Raw genomic sequence first — 23,511 nt, 5'->3', positions numbered from 1 at the left:
GAAAGCTTCTTAGCTAGCCTATTAACCTATCCAGCTGCCCCGGTACCTTGGCTCCAGCAGTGCACGGTCCTTGTAACAGTGCTATCATTCACTGGTTGGTGATGACTTTTTTCTTCTCTGACTTTTGCATTGAAATACTACAAACTAGTTTATTAGTTTAATCATTAGGAACTCGGGGGGAAATCTAAAGTTGTTGAGCTTATTTGACATGGAAAATAGAAATTAAATACTTTAATTTTAAAGTATAAGGATAGGAACTCCAACATTTAATTCAGTTGAGAATCAGAGTAAACAGATGGCAAGATTAAAGGTATAGAACAACATGAATGGCTACATGAAAAACATAGAATTTCCTGATCATATACCTTACTAAAGAACACAATCTTCCCAGGAGATGTTTAAAAAGAGAATATTATAGCATTTGCCTTGGGTAGTTTTCAGAATAATCCTGCCTGAAAGCAAAGGATAGAATTAGATGGTCTCTCCTACAATACAATTCAAGGAAGACTGCTCAGAAATCAAGTGCTGTATTAGCATTGGAAAAAAATGATTATAACGTTATTTACACTAAGCACAGTAGTCTTATACACTTACTCCAGATTATATGTGAAGATCATATTTTTTTCTGCTTGTACCTGAATGTGATTTTAAAATTCGGTGAGATTTTTCCATTGGCAAATACTCAAGAGATATAAGTTGTAACAATATATTATTATAAAATTATTTATAAACATTAATCCTCAGGAGGAGATATTAGTAAAATGTGAAAATACTCAGCTTTATATCATATGTGGCTTATGAAGCTGAAAGTTACCTGAGCAGTTCCATGTAATTTGTAATTGTGTGAATACATCCACAGTAATTTTTAAGAATGAAAATCAGCTTAGGGTTTTTATCACAGCTTTAGAGTCAGTAGGTTAGCTTTGTATCATGGTTTAATTCTGTAAAACAAGCAGAGTACCATCAGTGTTAAATGGGTATAAAATCTGTTTCACATAATTAGGAAAAGCATCTACAATTTGGCATGCTTTACAGATTTAAATTTGGGGGATATTTTGACCTTTTTTACTACTGCAAACTTCAAAAGGGGTGAATGAAATTCAAATCTACAACCGCACCCAGGACAATCATTGTCTTATGGTGTTAGAATCCCATTTATAGTTGTGACTTGAATAACACTGAGGTACAGCACAGACAGACCATTTTCAGAATAACTAGAGGGGGAGGGAACAGTAAAATTTCCTAAAACAGGTTTGTTTAATGTACAATTGGTCTCTGTCACTAAACAATGCTGTATAACAGTCCAGTTTGACAATCTATTTCTATTTGTCATAAAATCTTTAAACAGCAGGATAGTATGGCTGAGGTTTCAAAACCAGTTATTATTTATATAATAGATAATAACACTACCATGCCAGTTACCCAAGTAAAGCTATTAGAGAAGCAGAATAAAAACCAGAAAAGATTTGAGAGTTATGCCCTGAGGAGCTTTTTCTTTTTACATAGCGGTGGGGTACAGAAAATGCTTCAAAAGCAGAGAAATGACCAAAATGCAATGGTGTCTAATAGATCTTCTTAGAGGAAAAAATTGTATCAAATTCAGTTTCATTAACTGAGTTATCTGTAATGAGGTAGATGGACCTTGAGTCTGTCATACAGAGTGAAGTAAGTCAGAAAGAGAAAAACAAATACCGTATGCTAACACACATATATGGAATCTAAAAAACCAGTACTGATGAACCTAGTGGCAGGGCAGGAATAAAGACACAGACGTAGAGAACAGACTTGAGGACACAGAAGGGGAAGGGGAAGCTGAGACGAAGTAAGAGTGTAGCATGGACATATATACACTACCAAATGTAAAATGCATTGGCTAGTGGGAAGTTGCTGCATAGCACAGGGAGATCAGCTCAATGCCTTGTGACCACCTAGAGGGGTGGGATAGGGAGGGTGGGAGGGAGGCTCAAGAGGGAGGGGATATGGGGATATATGTATACTTATAGCTGATTCACTTTGTTATACAGCAGAAACTAACACAACATTGTAAAGCAATTGTACTCCAATAAAGATATAATAAAAAATTCAATTTCATTTTCTATTCATATGTATACAGGGATGATAAGGTGAAACTGTGTATAGCCAACTCAGTTTTTTAGTCCAAAAGAACCTTCTTAAGAAGAACTACCTTAAGAAAAAACATGTTGTACTTCATTAAAAAAATACCTAAAAAATCCAGTCGATGTTCCAAAATTTTTTTGTAACCCAGAAGTTGCTGGAATTTGGGAATCATTTTTCCCCATAGTAGCAATGCCATAAAATATTAGCTTCCCTGGTTAGTGCCCCAAAGCTTATTGAACCCATAATTTTGAAACTATGTATTTGTACTAACCTGGATCCAGGCAGCAGGAATGATACTGAGGGGAAAAATCATCTCTCCATTAATCTTGGGCATAGGACTAGCCATGTACAAGATTTTAAAATATGGAATTTATCACCAATGCCATTTTGAGTATCTACAAAGTGTCAGCAACTGGGATAGATGTTTATATATGTTAGCTAATGTATTTGTCATAGCAGCTCTTCCAAGTGGAGCTTATTATCCCTATTTTATACCTGAATAAAATGGATACAAAGCGTAATTTATCCAAGTTCATACAGCTACTAATTAGTTAGAATGAAAGCCCAAATCTGCCCTACTTTAAAGCCCATGCTGTTTCCAGTATGCCTTGTTGTTTTTGGAATCCTCCTTCCCTCCCAAATACACACACACACTCCAGACCCCCAGGGTCCTCCTGCTTCTGTGGACCCCCTACCAAAACTCTGTATTCAAATCTGCCTTGTACCCCATAGTGCTCCCTGCTCTAAAATTATCCATTTCCACTGTCTCAATCCAAACTCAAAGCCCATTTGTGCAGCTGACCTTAATTGGGTGTAAGATAGAGATAGTCCCTGCCAGCCTAGACGTCTGCATTTAAGGAAAGGAATTTTTATGTGTGTGTGTATTATATAAATGTGTGCTTACACATATAAACACACACACACACACACACACACACACACACACACACTTATATATGTATGATCTTTTAAGTCTGATAGCGCAGTGGACAGTCAGGCCCACTTCAGGTGACTGCCCCTGAGGTTACTTCTCTTATACTATTCCTGTTGGGGTGCTGGGGTAAAACCTTAGAACAAGGACAAGAGTCACAGTGAGCAGAATTGGAAGAAGGTGAAAAACTTAAGTGTCCCACTTCACAATCATCTTTTGCCTGGAGCGTTATTGGCTCAGAGTTCTTGGGCCCTGGTCCATTTTTACAGGCTGCAGATAGGCTTCAGGTGGGAAGTTAAGCTCATAGAGATCCCAGAGGATCCATGTGAGGCCTGGCATCCATAGTGATTCCCTTCAACTAGGGCTTGAGAGAAACCCTGAGTGGTGAGACCCTCTTCTTCCTCTTCTCTCAGAGAAGATTCAAAACTACTCTAGGGAAAGTCTAGGCTTATAGGGGTATGGATTTCCCACAGGACCAGGAAGCCACAAAGCCCTGGTAGATCTCCAAGCAAACTCTAAACTAGTTGGTTCCTTGCTGTCAACCAGCTGGCAGCTTCCAAACAGTCCTCCTGATGGGTCCTGTGCAGCTGTGTTCTGGGTTTCCATATGGCCCTGCCAGAGGTCCCTCCCTTAAACAGACCTGGCTTCCACAAATAGCGTGCACTCAAAACAGGTTAGTTATGGAATACATTAAGTCCTAAGGGCCTCATGGGGCTACTGACACTTCTTTGCACTACTTCCAGGACCCCAGGTTATACTGTAAGTGAAAATTAAGGAAGTCTCACAATCCTAAAGCTCTGACTGGAACATGCAACATGACCATATCTTAGGCACCATTTTCCAATGCTTTTCTTGGCTTCATTTTAATGATTTTCCCACCCTGAAAGATAAACTCTCTCTAATCTTTAAGTCATGCTTTAGAAAGTATCTCTCTCTTTCCCATTCTTGAATGTACCTGGTTCTGTTCCTCAGGGGCAAAAATTGAAGACTGATCAATTTTTTCCTTTGGCATTGAAATCTTTCGGGAATTTATTTGCATTCACTTGGCCAAGTTATAAATACCATCCAACACCTATATCATGCCATTTCATTACTTAAAATAATAAATTGGTTTCACTTAACAAAATACAAAACCATATGAAGTCAGTCTGTGTACCCAATGGTTAGGAATATTTAGCAGCTGTTGGGAGGTAAAAAGAGACGCTGAAAAGGTCAGTCCGCTGTTCAGAACACAAGATCAGTTATAGATCACAGATCCGAGAAGACCTGAAATGTAATGTAAGTAGTTCTTTTTCATCCCTGGCTTCCCTGGTATACCCAAAGAATCTGAGCTTTGTTTTGGTGTTCTTTCCCACCCACCCCCTCTGCTCTCAGCCCCTGTGAGGCCTGTTCCCTTGGGGCCTCTGGTCTTCACAGGGTCATGTTTCCAGCCATATGCCTAACAACACAGTACCTGACACACAGGCCCTTAATAAACACCTGTGGAATGAATTTTGAAACCTGAACAAGGAAGACTATGATGTCAGGAGAAAAAACACAAGTCCAAGAACCAAGAAATTAGTTAGCTGAACACAATTTGATAATAATGATGGCAATTATATTTGGGTATTAATGACTACTTTATATGTGCCCAACACTTTACTAGAAGTTTTTAAAATATAATCTCATTTTATTTCAGCTTAATCATCACAATATTGGGCAGGCACTATTACCCCTATTTACAGATGAATAAACTGAGGCTTTGAGACGTAAAGTAATATGTCCATGGCCACATAGTTAAGTGTATATTAACTGGGATTAATATGTGTGTCTGTTCAATGCCATAATCAATGCCTTTTTTAACCCTTTTGATCTGGTCCTCCATTTTTTCGTCTATTAAACATGGAAATTTTAATAGTCATTAAGATCTCTTCCAACGTTAAGATGTTCTAGATATCAGGTGGTTACATCTCCAGAAAATTTAGAATTCAATGAGTTTCATTTGTTGATTAAAATCCTGCAAAAGACAAAGAAATGGCTCTCTAAAGCTAAAAATTTAGAACCCGTGAAAGGAAAGAGAAAAGGAACTTTTGGGCAGTTTGGGCTTTTCTAGGGTTTTTCAGATCCACCTAAAGCTAGAGTTAGCCTTGTCTTTTTACAGGAGTTATTATTTACTGATAACTTACTATGTTCCAGACACTATGCCAAAACTTTATATGTATTATTTTATGGAAATCTCTAACAATGTCTATGAGATAGTACGATTGTTATTCACAATTAACAGAAGGGGTACCAAGTTTAACTTGCATAAGGTCACACAGCTAGCATGTGGTGCAGCTTGGACTCAAACCCAGATATGTTTAACTCTGAAGCCCCAAATTTAACTCTGAAGTTATACTACTTGTGCATGCTATTTTTAGTTTATTTATCTATGTACATTTAATATTATTTATATCAATGTTGTTTAATTCTTTTGGTTATTTATTTTGAAATAATGCTCCTGAGATGTAGATCAGAAATCTGCTTAGTTTGTTTGCTAACACATACACCAGTGCCACATATGTGGTGACACTTACCGAGTATTTCATGATGCATGCCCTTCAGTGCAATTAAATACCTTCGGGTCATGCTCAGTCATATGCCTATGAGTTACAAACTCTGTTTCCCTCTCCCTCTAGATATTTCTTTCTGTCCAAAGTGGATAGATTAATAAGAATCAAAGAAAACAGACAACCACATCGATGTGGAGGTTTGCAAACTCTGACCTGAAAAAAATCTCCATAGAGAAAACATAACAGAAATCCTACCTCACTCAATGTGTTCCCACAATTCATTCTGTACTTATTAGAAGGGATTATTGACACTTTTAGAAGATACAGTCTCTGAGACCCTGATAGCAAATTAACTTTGGTATCAAGAGGAATTCAAGTTAGTTGTTACTCTCTACATTAAGACAGACTTATTTTCAGTTTAACTCTGACTTTTGTTACACACTATTATTAATCTACTTGCATGTATGAAGTAAAAATTCACATACATTTCTCTTCTGCATTTATCTTCTCAAAGAAGTGACCTCCAAATTAAGTTACATAGGAAGTGTGGAAATGCTCAAAACAGACCCATTTAGATTCTGTAACTTTTGAAGGGAGGAAGATATTTTAGAAGCTATAACTTTTTTGATCAGATAAGTATTAGTCCATTTTTGCTTTAGCCAAGTACACATTTTGTAAAAGAACACTAATAAGGTGTGCTGTTTTTCCCTAACCAAACTCTTCACAATGAAATCCAACTGCAATATTCATTTAGAAATTTGATAATGCTCTCTTGTGTGAGTTTTAGGAATATTTGAAACCCCACTGCATATAAATTATATCATGGAAAAGCTGTATAAATATTCTGTTATGGCACATGCTGTTCTAAGGATCTGTCAGGATTTCCTTTATACACTCCATTTTGAGTGGTATATAAATCAGATGTAAAAATTCATGTTGGACTGAAATTCAGCGCAAAAGGCCTCCTCCAGAGGCAAATGCTTTTTTTCAAAATGTGGTTTGAATTATGTTGGTCATTTTTAAGTTATAGAAGTGCAGAAAATGTATTTGTGGTTTTGAAGGAGAGAGATTTTTTCCATTTTTATAACTCATTAGGAAACTTTACAGGCCTTTAGACGATTTTGTGGTTTAGCTCTTCTCAAGTTTTTCCCCAAAGCAGTATTAGAACTTGAATGGTGTCCGCTATGAATCCAATGGTTACTGTTCTGAATACAAATGTGAGTATTGATATATATCCAGTTATACATATCTTAGACTAGGAGAAGTTTCAATAATATCATGACTGGGATAGATTAGGCCTAGCAGTTATCCTTTTTTGTTCTTGCTATCAAGTCAAGTTTGCTCTATCAAAGGAATCCTCTATCTTTACCATAGTTCAGTATGTAATGCTTGTAATTTTAAAGCTGCATTTCTTAACTTGCAGAAAAATCCAGAGTTAAATGCTGCCTCTTTTATGAGGTCTTTGACAATAAGGCTATGCCTTTTTTAAGTTTCACTTTTCTCTAATATATAGGGCAACTTGCAGCATGTATATTAGATATTCACAGATGATGATCTTATTTGTAAAGTATTTAATATGTGTATGTTTATGTATATAAATAGTTTAGTAAGTAGTGTTGAGCTTATTTTATCTATATAGCTAACATGTTGCTGAGTAATTTCATAAACTAATAAACTATTACTTTAGCACATAGAGATTATGATTATATTATCTCTCAATAACATCAGTTAAAACCTGAGAAACTTTTGTTTGGACTAAGAAATGTAGCATATCTCACAAAGTCAGATAAACCAATCTTTCAAATGACTTTAAATGATAAGGAAAACAGAAATATTTTATATGATTGAATTGCTTCACCTACATTATATTTAGTTCATTAATGCATTAGAATAACACATTTAGTAGTTATTATTTATTGCCGTATAAGAGATCAAGGCATTAAAGCATAAGAGGTTAGAAACTTCCCAATGTAATTCTTTATGTTTTTATTTAATTCCACTTAGAATCTGGGTGTCTTGATTCTTAATACAGTTCCCTTTTCATCATCTTACACTATTTCTGGTGCAGTTACTAGAATCCTTGGGTCTAGTAACAGTTACGGTGGACCATCCAGAGGATAATCAAACATTTGCCTGTGGCTGGTGGAGCAATGTGGATTTTTCCCTTGGGACACTCTGAGGAACAGGAGAAATCCATCTCCTCTTGGATGTTTTATCTACTCGCCTACTGTCATGGAAATTAGCCAACTCTACAAGACAGAGAATTGAATACTCAGTTTTCTTTATTTTTTACATTAACAGGAGAGCAAGGTTACTAATGAGGGGTCATATCCCAAATCTCTAATCTATAAAGCTTATATCCTTATTTCTATTTAGGTCATTTTTTTATTCTGTTCCATTTACTTTTACTAAATTATGCTACTTTGTGTTCTATAATGTTACATTTGGTTATAATTATAAATTTTTATGTGTAATTCATGCATCACTCATATACTTCTGTCTTTCTCTTAGCTTATCATTAAAGTCATAGCTCTTCCGATTTAACTTAATATGTATCACTCCAAACATCCCTGTATGACTCAATCAGTCGTTAAAAAGTTTGTTACAGCTTTGGGGGGAAGTCTATGAATTTCTGAGCACTAGATACATATTGAAATACAGTTTTATGTTAATCAGAAATGTTTTGAAGTATGGCAAAAGTATTTTAAAACCACTGAAAATAAATATACATTAAATGACAAAATAGTTTTATATGTTAAGAATCTAGATTCCATGGTTTGAATTTAAGCAATTTATAACTCACTAGGTAGGCAATATACACATTGCAGTCCCCCTGCCATCTGTTACATTATACCCATATTTTCCTTACATTTGGAGGAGAGATAACACAGTGCTTTTATTTGAATAGCACTGACCTTATTAAAACCTAGCACCATTGTTTTATACATAACAAAAATATATTTTTAAACAGAATGGCTATTTCTTACAACCAGTGAAATAAAGAATGACCTTAAATAACCTAAAGATTATAAAAAAGTAAGGAATGTAAGATATATCCTCACCTTGATTTTACCTTTAAGCAGCCTTTTATTTGTCTGTTAGGAACTTCTTCCTGTAGTTTTCCAGGCTCCAGCTCTTGTTCTTTCTTTTGACAAACCAGTATATAATTTGTGCCATTATTATTTGACCAAAATGTACCAACAGAAGTTTCATAACGTATACAAAACTCAACTTTACTGCCATCTTTTTGATAAGGAGGAACCAATGAAATCTTAAAGGAGAATTGGTCAGTTTCACCATCATATGAATTTGGGACATATTCTGCTAATATGTCATAATATGTCTGCCAGTCATCTAAGGACATTCTCACATATACTAACTTCTCAAAAGAAATATTCAAAACTCGAATAATGCCCTTCATACTTGTAGATCCAGGAAGATACTCAGTTGATTCCAGTATTGCTTTCTGTACTTGAAGTTGTTGCATAAGGTCTTCTTTTGAAGAAGGCAAGTCAAATAGTGGAGATAAAACATATTCTTCTGTGTGGAAAATGTCCTTCATTAAGTCAAAATCAGTTGAACCACTCGGAAATTCCCAGGAATCAAATTCTTTAACAGACACAAGATTGAACCCAAAGTTGTCAGCAAATGAAACTCTTCTTGCACCTGAAGCTGGCATGTCCAGGTAAAGGTCTTCAGATGAATCAGAACCTCGTCTGCTAGGTTGAGGGGAGAAACTAGGTCTGAAGGTAGCTTTAACTTCTTCATCTTCAGAAAGAGAATCAGATAAATTAGGAACTTCTAAAAAGTTATCTTTGCTAATCTGACTAGGTTCTTCAGAAGGCTCCATTGGGCTCTCTGATATCAAATAAGAGAGAACTGTACAACTAGTAGAGGCTGATACTTGAGACACTGAGGCTTAAAATAAGTATAAGGTTACAGTTGACATTGCAGAAAGAAGTCAGCTCTATAAATAGGTCCGATGGCGTGTAAACTATGCTCGCTTGCCTCCAAAGGCCTTTAATATGATAGCATCCATGTTACTCTCACCAGCATGTTTCAGGTTTAACCCTCAGTTTTTAAAGTTGCATATGTTTATGAGTTCCAAAGAGACATCTTAAATCATTTTCTGCTGTGTTCAACAATCTGAAACTTTAGAATAAAAATATTTTAACCAGTTGATATTAAAAATGAAAACTTGAACCATTTATTTTAAAAGACAATAAAATTAGTATCACAATACTAAATATGTAGTTTGAGCTAAATCCATCCATTGGAGCAGGCAAGGGAAGACAGGAGAGAATGAGAACATTTATAGAACTGGAAAGATCCAGTGTCTAATAATAATGATAGCTACCATTTATCATGGATTTATATATAATGTGAACTCTAAAGGGTTAAATAGAGGTGCGGGGAGTTCTGAGGAAAGAAACATGATTTAGATGGAGAAGGTATCATTTGAAATAAACCATGAAGGGTAGGTAGAATATATACATCCAGGGTTGGAATGAGGTGGATTTTCCAGGTGGAAGAAATAGCCTAAGCCAAGGCCTAGAACAAATAATTAGTCAAATCTGTTATTTTAAACATTATTGTTTCTTTCAATTAAGCCATGGAAAAATGCAAACAAGTAATGTTTAATTAACTTGAAAATATAAGTGGGCAATGGTAAACCTGGCCCAGGAGTAAAATATTTATGTAGAATAAAATGTTCATCTTTGGCAAATTGCCATTTTATGCCCACAGAGCAGAAGTTAACACCATGACATGTTGGGGTTCTATGTGAGTTTTAAAGTATGAACAGCCTGTTTAGACTCTCATATTTTTTTGTATTAGTGTAAAACCCACTTTGGAATTGGCAATTGGGAAAAACCTTAAAAAATTTAAACATACATATGCTTTGACCCAGAAAGTGCTCCAGCTATGAATTTGCCCTATCAGTAGGGATAAGTATGCAAAGATAAATGTAGATATATGTTCATAATAGGATTGATTGGATTATTTTTAAAATTCTAGAAACTATCTAAATATCCATCAACAGGGAAATGGACAAATAATGTTACACCCATTCAGTAGAATGTTTTACAGTCATTACAAAGGATAAAGTACCACTTTATGTGTTGATATGGAAAGGCAACCAAAATAAATGGCTAAGTGAAGAAAGGAAAGTGTGCACAAATATGTGCATAGAAAATTTCTGGAAAGACACAAAAGAAACTATTAGCAGTGGTTATCTCTAACCACAGAGGTTGAAGGTTCTAAGGGAAAAGGACTCATTCATTTCAGTTTATGGTCTCTGTACTGTTTGAAATATTAACCATGAGAAAGGTTTTCTTTCAATATATCTTCAACTCAAATTAATAAGTGTGAGAGGTGATTATTTTTTTTAAAAAGAACTCAATAGCATAATTTCTTTAAAATTACAGCTTTATAAATACATTATAACTTACTGAATAATTTGAATTGCATACAGTAGTGGATCAAGAAATTATTTTTGAAATTAAAAATAAATAGTGTCTAGGATAAGAGAATAAAATTATTTAGGCTTTACCACATAGCCAGAATGGGTGATGACCACATGGATTGTTCAAGAATGGAAAATGGCTGTGGAAATGACTATCCCTTGCGAATGTAATGACCATTAGCCATGAGTAGCCATATTCCAAGGTACCTAAAATATGTCATTAGCTAGTCAAGGAAATTCATAACAAAGTACTCCATAGAATTTGTAAATAATCCATACAGTCATATAAACAATAGAATAATGAAAATTTGCAGATAGAATAATGAAAATTTGCAGATATAATAATGTACTAAAGTAGTACATCCAGGGATTATAAGCAGAGACATGGAGATAAAGACCCCTGGGTTTGTACACTGGCTGTGACACTTACTAGCTGGGTGACCTTCAGAACGTTGCTCAAATTTTCTTACCCTAAGTTTCCCTGATTGCTAAAATGCAATGTTAACAATTAAATGAGATGCTTGCTAAAATGTTTAGCACAAAACCTATAGTAATAGAAGCAATCATTATGTTTATTTCTATGTATGTCTGTGAAAGGTTGATTTTAAGATACACCGATAGATCAGATAGATAGATAGATAGATAGATAGATAGATAGATAGATAGATAGATGGACAGACATAGAGAATCTACCTATACAATATTAAGTAATGGTTTATAATTTGCATCATTTTTGTCTTTTTTTAAAGGCTGTAGTATATAACATTTAGCTTTACAAGACATAAAGTAGCTCTGCATTAGAAAATGGTCCTGTATTTGAGCTTAACTTTCCTGTTCTTAATTTCTCTTCCCACAGAGCAATACTCCCTTGATTTGTAATAATCACTGCCTATCTTTTGGATGTATAACCTTTGCGTAATTGTAGACAGTTGACATATTCCCCCTTAGTCACCACTTAGCTAAAGCAGAGTGATTTCATCTTTTCAGTCTCTTCTCACATGTCAGTCCTTTGGCACTTCTTATCATTTTGTTACTCCTCTGTGAACTCCTTCCAGCTTGCCTATATTATTCTGTTAATGAGCTGCCCCCAGATGAATGCAGTAGCACGGATCGAGTGTCTCTGGGACATGTAAAGAAACTACCAATTTCAGCCTTGTGGCTCAGTGTTTGTATCAGTTAAAATTCACATCTCCTTGCTTTTTTTCCATATCATAGATCAAACCAACATCTCATTTTCTCATACTCACTACTACCTCAATTTTAACGTGACTTTTACCACATTCTTCTTCAATACCTTAGGTATACCGGTTTTATCAGAGTTATGACTTTTTAAAAAATTTATTTATTTGTTCATTTACCAAACGGCAGCTCAAGTTTCCACACATTCCACTTCCTTTGTATTAATCAAACATTCTCAACGTTACCTTTAACATAAAAGGCTCTTTCAATCAGGATCCCTGTAAATAGGAAGTAGATGTCATGCTCAAAATAAGATAATTCCAGGAGGGTTTATTTACAAGGGTCTATTTATAACATGTAAATGCAGAAGAGCCACAAGGGTTAGTACAGTAACCTGGGGCCAATCACATCAGAGCTGTTACATTCCTCAAGGGAAGAGGAAAGGGGGAAATCGTCAAAACTTGAAAGCACAGAATACCATAAACTATATACCAGCCTGAAGGGGATCAGTGATCTTTGGTCAAGGGACACAGCCAGCTGAAGATGACCTTGCCAGGAGTGATCCATGGGCAAAAATACACTGAATTCACTCTTCTTCTTTCCTACACTATCCTGCCTGGGCTACCCATTGGCCAGAGGCTATGGGTTCTATTACAGTTCATTCAGGTCAGTCTCCCAGAGCAGAGAGCAGGGTGGAAAAGGGGGAAAAAAGTGGTGAGTGGGTTTGGAAGAGCAAACAAAAGATATTGGAGATTAAGATTTTGTATTTACTTATCTTTATGTGCTTATGCGCTATATTTCAGCATATGTATGTGTTGCTCTTTCTTCATACATATTCCATCTCAATGCCAACTGAGTTTCTATTACCTGATCTTTTATTATCCTAGCAAAAAAGTTCAAATATCTAAGATCTTTAAGCTCTGATCCAGTGGAAGCCACATAAGAAATATTGAGCTTATCCATGGATGACTAAGAAAGAAATGATCTTTTTGAGATTAATTATAACGTTGCATTTGTTTCCCTTGTTAGCGTATCTTTGTCTGCAACCTAAACTCAAGAAAATTTTGTCGAAAGAGAACCTGGACCAGTGATTCTTAACAAGAGATACATAGTAAAAATCACTGAGTGAGATGTTCAGACTCCACAGGCTCAGGTGCACTATCAGGTCTACTGAATGTGAGCTTCCAGGCTGATGATGCCCCGCAAGTGATTCTGGTATACAGACTGGTTACAAGGCATGACCCCATAGGGTCCAGGACTTAGGTTCTAGTTAGAAAGAGATGTAGCTCTCATACCTCAAGTGCCACATGCTTTTTTTTTATACAGAGGCTATAAAATACTTTTACAAAAAAAATGACAAAAATTTAGTTGAGTTTCAGAGTATCAGAACTTTAAGGCATTTAGCAGTCATCTAGTCTAGTCCCTTCATTTTCACATAAGGAAACTGAAATCCAGAGCAATGAAGGACCCCATCATTTGATAACAGAGCTGGGACTTGAACTCAGCTCTCTCTTGCTTTCAGTCCTGTATTCTCCATATTATACCATCCATACACCAATTCGTAATTAACAAATTAATCATTCTTTGAAAAATAGTCATTACAATTCGTTTGTTCTAGATCTAGTTTATTTTTTTAATCAATTAACTTTTGTGAACTTGCTTTTTTCCATTTGTTGAAATATCTCCAGAGGTATCCAGATAATTTTTATTTGTGGCAGAGTCTCTCAACCTTTTTTAACCTATGCTCCTTTGGTAAATATAATATCTTACACTGTTTTCTCTTGCTCCCTCAGAGACTTTGCTATACTCCTATTTGGGAATTACTGGTCTCAGTTATAAAAATGAATTATATGATCTCTTTAGAACTAATATTGATATTTATTATTTTAAAGGACTGTTAAAGGGTCCTACTTCAAACATAGCTTGAGACGCAGATTTGTTCATCAGATCCCAGTCATTGGAAAAAAAATCCTTTGAAAATGTTCACATCTACCAATAAAGCATACGCAGATAAGTCAGCAGAAAATGAAAACTTTGCCATATGAAGGTAAATGTTTAAAGGGATGTGTCATTTATTCCGTGGAGAGGTGAATAATTCAGTATAGGTAATTGATCATGTTATAACAGAAGGGTTTGCCACCAAAGGCAGCATCTAGATTCTTTAGCTTAATTTATAAAAGAAAAACTAGTAACATACTCAAGCACCAAGAGCTTATTTTATATGGATTGTATAATGTGCTTTAATCTCCTTTGATCAAAATAAAGGCATATAAGTATAGAGTAGTTATAGAAATCTAGAGTTTTAAGCACAGTTAGCAAGCAAGCATCAGGGCTACCCCCTTTATTTTACATATAAGAAAATTGAAATCTAAGTGGTCAACTGGATTCTTACCTTGGGTTGTGGGTGATTTCAGCATTAACCTTAGAAGGAAATCATATTGTAAACGTCTGAAAGACATACCATCTGATAATATCTTAGTAAATTGTTGATTGACCCATAAAAAGCATGCTCATAGTGTACGTGTTTTGATATTAAAAAGTACAGCTAAGCACACTGCACTAGGAATAAGTAGGCCTGAATTCTGGAGTCACGTTTATCACTAGGAAATTGTATAACATTGGAAATTATTTACCTGCTTTGTATAAATACCCAGATATTTATTTAAGATCTCCTCAAAACTTGGGAATCTGCAAATCCTTGAGCCTTTTATTTTGAAAGTTGCCATTTGTATGTGAAGCAGACATACACTGACTTCCTTCTCTGTGCCACATACTGTGCTAGAACCTAAGGCTACAAAGTTAAATATAAGATATGCAATCTTTTCTCAATAGCCTAGCATCTAGTGGAGAGATAGGCAACAATAGATACCCTTCATCATAATATAGCTCACTTTCTTGCCCTAACATCCTTAGTCATTGATTGGAGAATTTGGGGAACTTGGTTTACAATATTCTTCTCTTTATTGTGTTAGAAGTATATTGTGTTAGAACTGGACTCTTGTCTCGTAGACAGGTTTTAAAATTCTTTTATCTGCAGCCAGGACCGATCTATCCCTTTTTAATTTTTTATTTATTTATTTATTTATTTATTTATTTATTTATTTATTTATTTGGCTGTACGCGGGCCTCTCACTGTTGTGGCCTCTCCCGTTGCGGAGCACGGGCTCCGGACGCGCAGGCTCAGCGGCCATGGCTCACGGGCCCAGCCGCTCCGCGGGATGTGGGATCTTCCCAGACCGGGGCACGAACCCGTGTCCCCTGCATCGGCAGGCGGACTCTCAACCACTGCACCACCAGGGAAGCCCTATCCCTTTTTTAAAAGAAGTTCAGACTCCACATCCTACAAAATACTGATTCTTGTGGCTGCTATTTACTTTGTTAATTTTATTGACTATTTTTTCAGAGACTCTAGTGTTAGAATGTTAACCAAAACTGCTCTGCTCAATTTTCACCCCACATTTTTCCTGTAGGTGAGGGAATCAGCCAAGAAATACTTAGGAGTCCACCTGAGAGCGCAATATCCCTTGGTATGATATAGATAGCCCTAGCCTAGAATTGCTGCTTTACACAATTAAGAAAAGCAAATTCAAGGTTTTTTTTCCCCTAATTATATTAATGTGAATTATCAAAAAATTATTTTAAATATTAACCTAATACTTAAAGTTATAAATTCTAGTAGTTAAATTTTAGATAATGTTTATCTAGATTCACTCTGACACATTTGTCATATTTTTCAGACACAAATGTTTATTTCATTAAACATATTTAATGGTAGAAGTTTAATAAAGTGGTTAAGAGTAAGTTTTGGAGTCAAACAGATCTGGTTCAAATGCGTGCTGTTTTTCTTATAAGCTTTTTGCTTTGGGGCAGGATGTTTAACTGCTCTGTGCCTCATTTTTCATTCTATGAATGGAGCACAATAATGCTTAAGTCATTGGGTTGTTGTAAAGATTAAACTAGAACTTGTGTATAAGCAGTTGTCAACAGTGACAAGTCTATATAAACAATAAAAATTGTGTATATCATTATTGTTATTCTCGCTGATGTTAATATTGCAATATTGTTGATCATATTAACATACCTCCATTCTTGAGAGATGATATAGCTGTGGGATTTGAGAACACAGTGTATGGAGATGTACTGCATATGTTCAAACCCTGCTTCTATTTATTAGCTGAGTGACTTTAGGTAATTATTTACCTTTCTGTGCTTTTATTTCTGCATCTGTGCAATAAGTAATACTAATAGTTCCTACCTCCAAGAGTTGTTACAAGGATCAAATAGTTAATGAATGGAAAGCTTATGAAGCAATAAAAAATATACAATTATGATGGTTAAAATTTACAAGGAAAAAGATCACTTGAAATCTCATCATCTAAATTATGTGACATGATGTAAGTGTTAGCTAACGCTACGGTGGTAATCATATTGCAAAATATAAATTTATCAAAGCAACATGTTGTACACCTTAAACTTGAACAATGTTACATGTCACTTACATCTCACTAAATTTTTAAAAATCCAATCATCTAGTATAGTCATTGTGTATGTTTCTTACATTTTTCTTCATGACAGTTTCATGAGAAAAATTATCCATTTTGTGTACCACTGTATTTCCATATATCCCATATTATGTAAAATGGATGAATGGGTGTATGCATGGATGGATAGAAAGATAGATGGATAGCTGGATGGATGGGTGGATGAGTGGTAGGCAGAATGAATGACTTCAACATAAGCCATCATCTTCCTGGAATTCAAGTATACCTTTTATTACTATTTCTGTACTTCTGCAATATAGTAAAAATCAATGTTTGTAATGTAAGATCCTGAAGTAACTTCTAAATTATTAAAAATAATTATTCATATGTGGAATATGTGGCAATTCTCCATCTGCCAAAATAATTTGTTAAGCAGAGTACTCTATTCTTTGTTCAGGCTGGATATTTCCCATAGTAAACAGAATGTAAATACCAATGCATGTGGTTGGTGACGTTTTATTATGTGCACATCCAGATAAAAGCAGAAGAAAGAGTTGCATTAGTTGTTTCAGATTCATTTTCTACTACACTATTTTAGAGGTATATATTTTCTTTCCACTGAGTCACCATAGGTTCAGACCACTAGAACCTTCTCCACTTCATACTAGTCCTTCCTTGTAGTTATTGAATTCAATAAATTGTTTAAGATAGAATGAAACGACATAGGGCATGGAAGGATATTCAGAGTTTCTGGGATTTTACTATGGGAGCCTACAGAAGTAAGCATTGTAGGTAACTACATTTTTTTCCATTCTACTTACAGGGTAGTATTGTAATATATGTGACTTACATTTTTATGTCTTATGTCATTTGAGTTCGTTAATATAGGCAAAAATTCAGCATTAACTGTGGATTTCTCTCAAAATTTCAAAGACAGGTAAATGCTTTATTCAATGCTTGGCACAATTTTGGGTGATAATAAATACTTAATGCTTCCACAACTACTTAAAGAATCTCAAACTGAATTTACCATGCAGGGTAGGATGCCTAATAGTGTTTAACATTATAACAAAGCCAGCAACATTGTCAGTGTTTGTGTCAACTATACATTATTTTAGTTAACCAGGCCAGGACCTGTGATATATGTGTACAGGACACTGCCAGATATGTGGGTAGAAAACAAAGGGTCTGAAAAGTCTCTAAAATTATATTTTAAATTTATTCATGTCTACATTTTACTGTGTTGACCATACAGAATTTTTATTCCAGGTCCTGAACCAAAAAAATTAAGAATTATTGATATCTTCAAATAATTATTTGACAACCAGGAGGAGTTGGTCCTGTGAATTAAAAGTAGAATATGTGCCAGTCTCTGCCTTTCGTGCACCTAAAGTTCAGCCCAAACTGAATCAGTATCCATTATAAAAATCTCTTTGCTATGTAGTATGAAAAATACACGATGGTGTTTATATCAACACATACACACATTATGCATATCTAATCTGACTATTTAGGTGAGCAATAAATAGAACTGCTTAATTTTTCATAAGGCAGTCCTGGTACAGTGAATAGATATAGTTAGCATCATTCTAAATTTTCCCATGGCAAAACATCTTTGACCAACAGAGCAGTCAACTGTCACTAGATTATTTTAGGTTTTTGTTAACAATATAAAAAAATCTAGGCATAATCTAATATATTGCTTAACTCAGTAGTTTAATAATATATATTTTTTAAATTATGTAACTAAAAGTTGTCAAACATATAAGGAAGTGAGAAATATATTTTCTTTTAAGTGAAATCAGCTTGATAGTTTAAATGATTTGCTCACTGATGAACAGTGTTTGGCAAATTGTTTGGTATGACCCACTTGGGAGGTTGTGTTTGTTCATTGTAAGGTTGACATTATTTTGTCTTAGAGTTGAAAAGCTCCTTGGAAATAATTTTATCCAAAGTCCACCCTTTAAAGACTCCCTTTTAAGATTATTGAATAGGAATGCTTCTATCTTTACCTTGTATAAATCCAGTGATAACAAACTCACTGCTTCATGAGGCATCACATGCTACTTTAAAAAATTAATAAAAGTTCTGTTATTTTGTGCTATAGTTTAACTTATATTAGTTTTTGGGTTTTATTTTTGTCTCAGAAGCAGGATTTTATGTTTTCATAAGAACTTACTGCCTTAACCAAAGTCTTCATAAAAATTTGTGTCAACTGAAGCAGAACTTTTAAAAGTACTACATTTATTCTAAAACTTCACAAATCATTAGTGTGAAGCCCACTGAGTTCTTCCTAAAGTGATCTTAGCCATTTAACCAACTAGTCTGAAAAATAGATTACCAATTCCAGCAAGAAATCCATCTCATACTTACTCCCAATAGCTGCCTCTAAAGGTAACCACTATCTTGACTTCCAATCACCACTGATGAGTTTTTCTTGTTTTTAAGTTTAACTTTTCTGGAACCAAACTCTTTGGCCTAGTGTCTTTTGCTTAATATTATATGTTTGAGATTCATCCATTCTCTCTGTTGTATACTCTTCTATTTTATGAATAGATCATAACTTATTATTCATTCTACTGTTGAAAGACATGGGTTTGTTAATAGATGAACCACTAAAGACAGTTATCCTGTAAACATTCTTGTATATGTCATTTGGTGCACAGGTGTATGCATCCCTGTTAGGTATATACCCAGGAGTGCATTTGCTGGATCTTAAGGTATGTGTACATTTACCTTTAATAGCTACTACCAAGCAGTTTATCAAAGCGGTGGGACAAATATACACTCCCAACAGCAATGTATGAGGGTTTGAGTTACTTGAAGTCCTTGCAAGCCCTTGGTATTGTCAACAGTTTTCTTTGTCACCCTGGTAGTTATAAAATGGTATCTTACTGTTGTTCCCTGATGTCTAATGAAGTAAAGCATCTTTTCATTTTTTGAACGTTTGGATGTCTTCTTTTGTGAAGTGACTGTTCAAGTCAGATAAATAGATCAATAGATAGATAGATATTAATATGTTTTTTGTCATAAATACATGTGTGCATGTCTATATGTGTATTATTTCTCCCGTTATGTGACCTGTTTTTTCACTCTTAATGGTGTCTTTTGATACATGGAATTTATTTTAAGTAGAATTCATTTACCAGTCCTTGAGGTGAATTCTTTATGATTTACCTTTCACATTTAAATCTACAGTCCATCTGGAATTGATTTATGGATACAGTATGAGGTAGGAGAATCAAGATTTATTTTTGTTGCTTAAAAATATCCAGTGTGTGCAGCATAACTTATTGAAAAGATTGTTCATTCTCCCTACACCTTTCTCCCTACAGACTTACATTTTAAGAACTTAGACTAGAAAACTTTTACGCAAAAGCATAGGCATAAATATTTATGAGCTTGGATTAGACAATAGTTTCTTAGACATGATACCAAAAGCACAAATGATAAAAGAAAAAAATAAGTTGGACTTCATCAAAATTAAAGACTTTTGTGTCCAAAAGACACTATCAAGAAAATGCAAAGACTACCTACAGAATGAGAGAAAAATATTTACAAATAATATATGATAAAGATCTCATATGCAAAATATATAAAGAGCCCTTACAACTCAACAATAAAAAGACAAATAACCCCATTCAAAAATGGGCAAAGTATTTGAATAGGCATTTATCCAAAGAAGATTTATGAATGGCCAATAAGCACATGAAAATATGCTCAACCTCCTTAGTAATTAAGGAAATATGGATCAAAACCATGGTGTGATTCCACTCCATACTCACAAGCATGGCTATAATCAGAAAGCAGACAATAACAAGTGTTGTTGAGGATTTGGAGAAATACGAAGTCTCATGCATTTCTAGTGGGAATGTAAAATGCTATAGCCATTTTGGAAAACAACTTGGCAGTTTCTCACATGGTTAAATATGAATTGCCATATGAACCAGCGATTTCACTCCTAGGTATATGCCCTAGAGAAATGAAAACATCTATGTACACAAAAACTCATACATGATAGCCCAAAAGTGAAAAAAAAACAACAACAAACAAATGTTCATCAGCAGATGAATGGATAAACAAACTGCGGTGTATCAATGAAATGTGGTATATACTATGAAACTGTGGTATAACAATGCAATGCCATTCAGCAATAGAAAATAATGAAGTTCATGTTACAACATGGATGAACCTTGAAAACATTATGCTAAGTGAAAGAAGCCAAACAGAAAAGGCCACATATTGCGTAATTCCATTTATACGAAATGTCCAGAATAGGCAAATCCGTTGAGAGAGAAAGTAGATTAGTGGTTGTCAGAGGCTGAGGGTAAGGGGAATGGGAAGTAACCGTTCATGGGCACTGGGTTTCTTTTTGCAGTGATGAAAATATTATGTAATACTGATGTTGCACATATCTGTGAAAATACTAAAAACTCGCTAAACTGTGTACTTTAAAGAGTGAATTTTAAGATAAGTGAATTATGTCTCAATTCTTAAAGATACAATTCTCTGGTTGAAATTCTCCATCTTGCCCTATTTTCTCGCACTATTTTCACAACGATTTTAAAATCCATGTCTGATAACCATTTTTCTTTCTTTCTCATTGGTCTTGGCAGGATAATTAGTCTGCCACAAGATATATGGCATCGTAACAGAAAGGGAAGTTAATTTTTCTGTATTTTAAATATACCAATTCTCCCTCAATGTGTATTGGTGTAATTGATTTTATGAACCTAAATGTAAGATAATATTATTCTTGTCAGCTTCTTTCATTTGCTATAGCATCCAGCTTTCATATTAGTTATAGCATTCAGCTTTGTTACAACAAGCATTCCTAGGTAGGATATAATTTTCTAACATCTATATTCTCTATAGATTTATAGGTGCAATATTTCCAAATTTCCTCACCCATACAAGTACAAACTTCCAATAAACTAGTAACAATGATCTATGAGATTGTTCTGATAAAAAAAAAAGCTTAAAAGCTATTTCCATGTTTTTTAGATTGTCTCCAGCAAGAAAGTCTTTGAAAAAAATTAAATAGAACATATTTCTAGAGCAATAAAGAACTTTAGCTAAAACCCTTCTTTTTTAGAGATGTAGATATTAAAGGGCAGGTACACGGCATATCTTGACCGCATCACAGCTAGTTAGTAAAAGGATGGCATTAGTCCCAGAACTAGTACTTTTTATCTGCTCACCGCTTTACAATAAATTCAATTCAGCTGAAATCCACTGGGGAGAGAGCAGCATATTATGAAAAGAGCATTAGAGTCTGGAAAGTTCTGTTCAAACTATGGTTCATATATTACCAGTCATGTGACCTTGGGCAAGTATTTAACTTTTCTAAAGATTCTCATTTTCTTTACATATGTAAAACAAAGATGATAACTATACTATTACGAATGTTAAATGAGGTGATTTTTTTTAAAGGTCAAGCACAGTGCCTAGCACGTAGCAGGTGTTCAGTTAGCAAATTAAAAATAAGGTAGTTTATTGCCTTAAACTCGTGTAAAAATATTACATTTTTAAAGCACAATATTCATTAGATATTAGCACTTTTATAACATTTTATTCTGTTTCTGTCTGTGTAACTTTCATTTAAAGACAGTAACTTGTAGTGTTTAGTTTGCACTTGAACAACCATAGAAGAGTCCTAATTATTGTATCTTGTTTCATTGAAGATGTTAAGTCCCAATCTTCCTATCTCCACCCCCAAATCCCATCAGCCCATCTGAAAAACACCCACCTATACTCCCAAACCACACCAAAATAGCCTAACAGAACACAAGAACTTCCTACAAGCCTAAAGTGTAAAGAGGTGGGGATGGGAAGCCTCTGATACTACCCTTTTTACACTTCTGGAATTTAAACTTATTTCAATTTGATGATTCCCTCAGAAAGGATAAATATAAATTCTTTCTCATCCCCAGCTCCCACAGAAAGAGAATGTGATTCCTCATCATGTTCTCTCATTAAAACAAAATTTCACTATCATAAAACAATTAGTTGATCTCCAAGGTCCTTTTTAATTTTCTGATTCTGACTCCATGCCCCATGAAATTTATTGCAATGTGCTTAAACTTGTATATTGAATTTTGCCAATTTGTTCATTTTGTGTGTGTACATGTATGTGCTGGGACAGGCACTACTGATTGACCCCCAGAACGTCCATTTTATAAGATTCACTTCAGTAAATATTTATTGATACTCTAACCTCGTGAAAGGATGAATAAGAACATGCCCTTGCCTTCAAGGGCACCACAATTTATCACAGAAAATGTAACTTAAATAACTTCTCCATTGTGAATTAGACAAATATTTTTGTATGCAATGATTAGAGTTCATGCTTTTACTTCCTTAAAAGTTTATCAGCCTGTGACTTTCTTTTAATTTTTAAAATGTTAGTGCATAACTTTCCACACGTCATTTAGGTAAGTTGCCTACATCAAATATGCATCAGGTTGAAGCACACTGGATTGCTGTGGTGAATGGTGTTTTATTCTTATTAGGAAATCTGCATATCCAAGAAACAGACCATGAAGATAGTATCATAGTTGTCACTAGGTTCAGATCAGACAACATTATGAGCTCTTTTCCATTACTTGCATAGTATTATAGGACTGGCTCAAAATTTCAGTTCATCTCCATCATTTTCACATATGATGAAGTGAGAGCTAGCTATTGAAGGACTGCAAAAGCATTTGTATGATATCATGTCTCCCACAGCTCCAAGTACACAGCCTTACTAGAAGATATTTGTGTACTAGAGCATGTTTAAACTGGAAGGGATTCTAGAGAGCATTT

At 34.7% G+C, this 23,511-nt stretch overlaps 1 protein-coding gene across 2 annotated transcripts in view; it reads right to left on the bottom strand.

Moving 5' to 3' along the window:
- Positions 1-9,464, bottom strand: part of PPP1R3A (protein phosphatase 1 regulatory subunit 3A) — a 35,835-nt gene extending 26,371 nt beyond the window's left edge. Inside the window, exons 1-2 of one of the 2 annotated variants that reach the window (XM_028489846.2) lie at positions 9,004-9,201; positions 8,643-8,725 (exon numbers count right to left, since the gene is read on the bottom strand). In XM_028489846.2, coding sequence (XP_028345647.1) covers positions 8,643-8,725; positions 9,004-9,114 — 194 coding nt within the window. In that variant the 5' untranslated portion in view covers positions 9,115-9,201. Of the gene's footprint in view, positions 1-8,642 lie in introns of both variants that reach the window. The other variant, XM_007114738.4, reaches the window with a different exon arrangement.
- Positions 9,465-23,511: the final 14,047 nt, after the last annotated feature.

This window comes from Physeter macrocephalus, chromosome 5 (genome assembly GCF_002837175.3).
Source record: "Physeter macrocephalus isolate SW-GA chromosome 5, ASM283717v5, whole genome shotgun sequence".
NCBI lineage: Eukaryota > Metazoa > Chordata > Mammalia > Artiodactyla > Physeteridae > Physeter > Physeter macrocephalus.
This window is presented reverse-complemented; position numbering and strand designations above follow the sequence as displayed.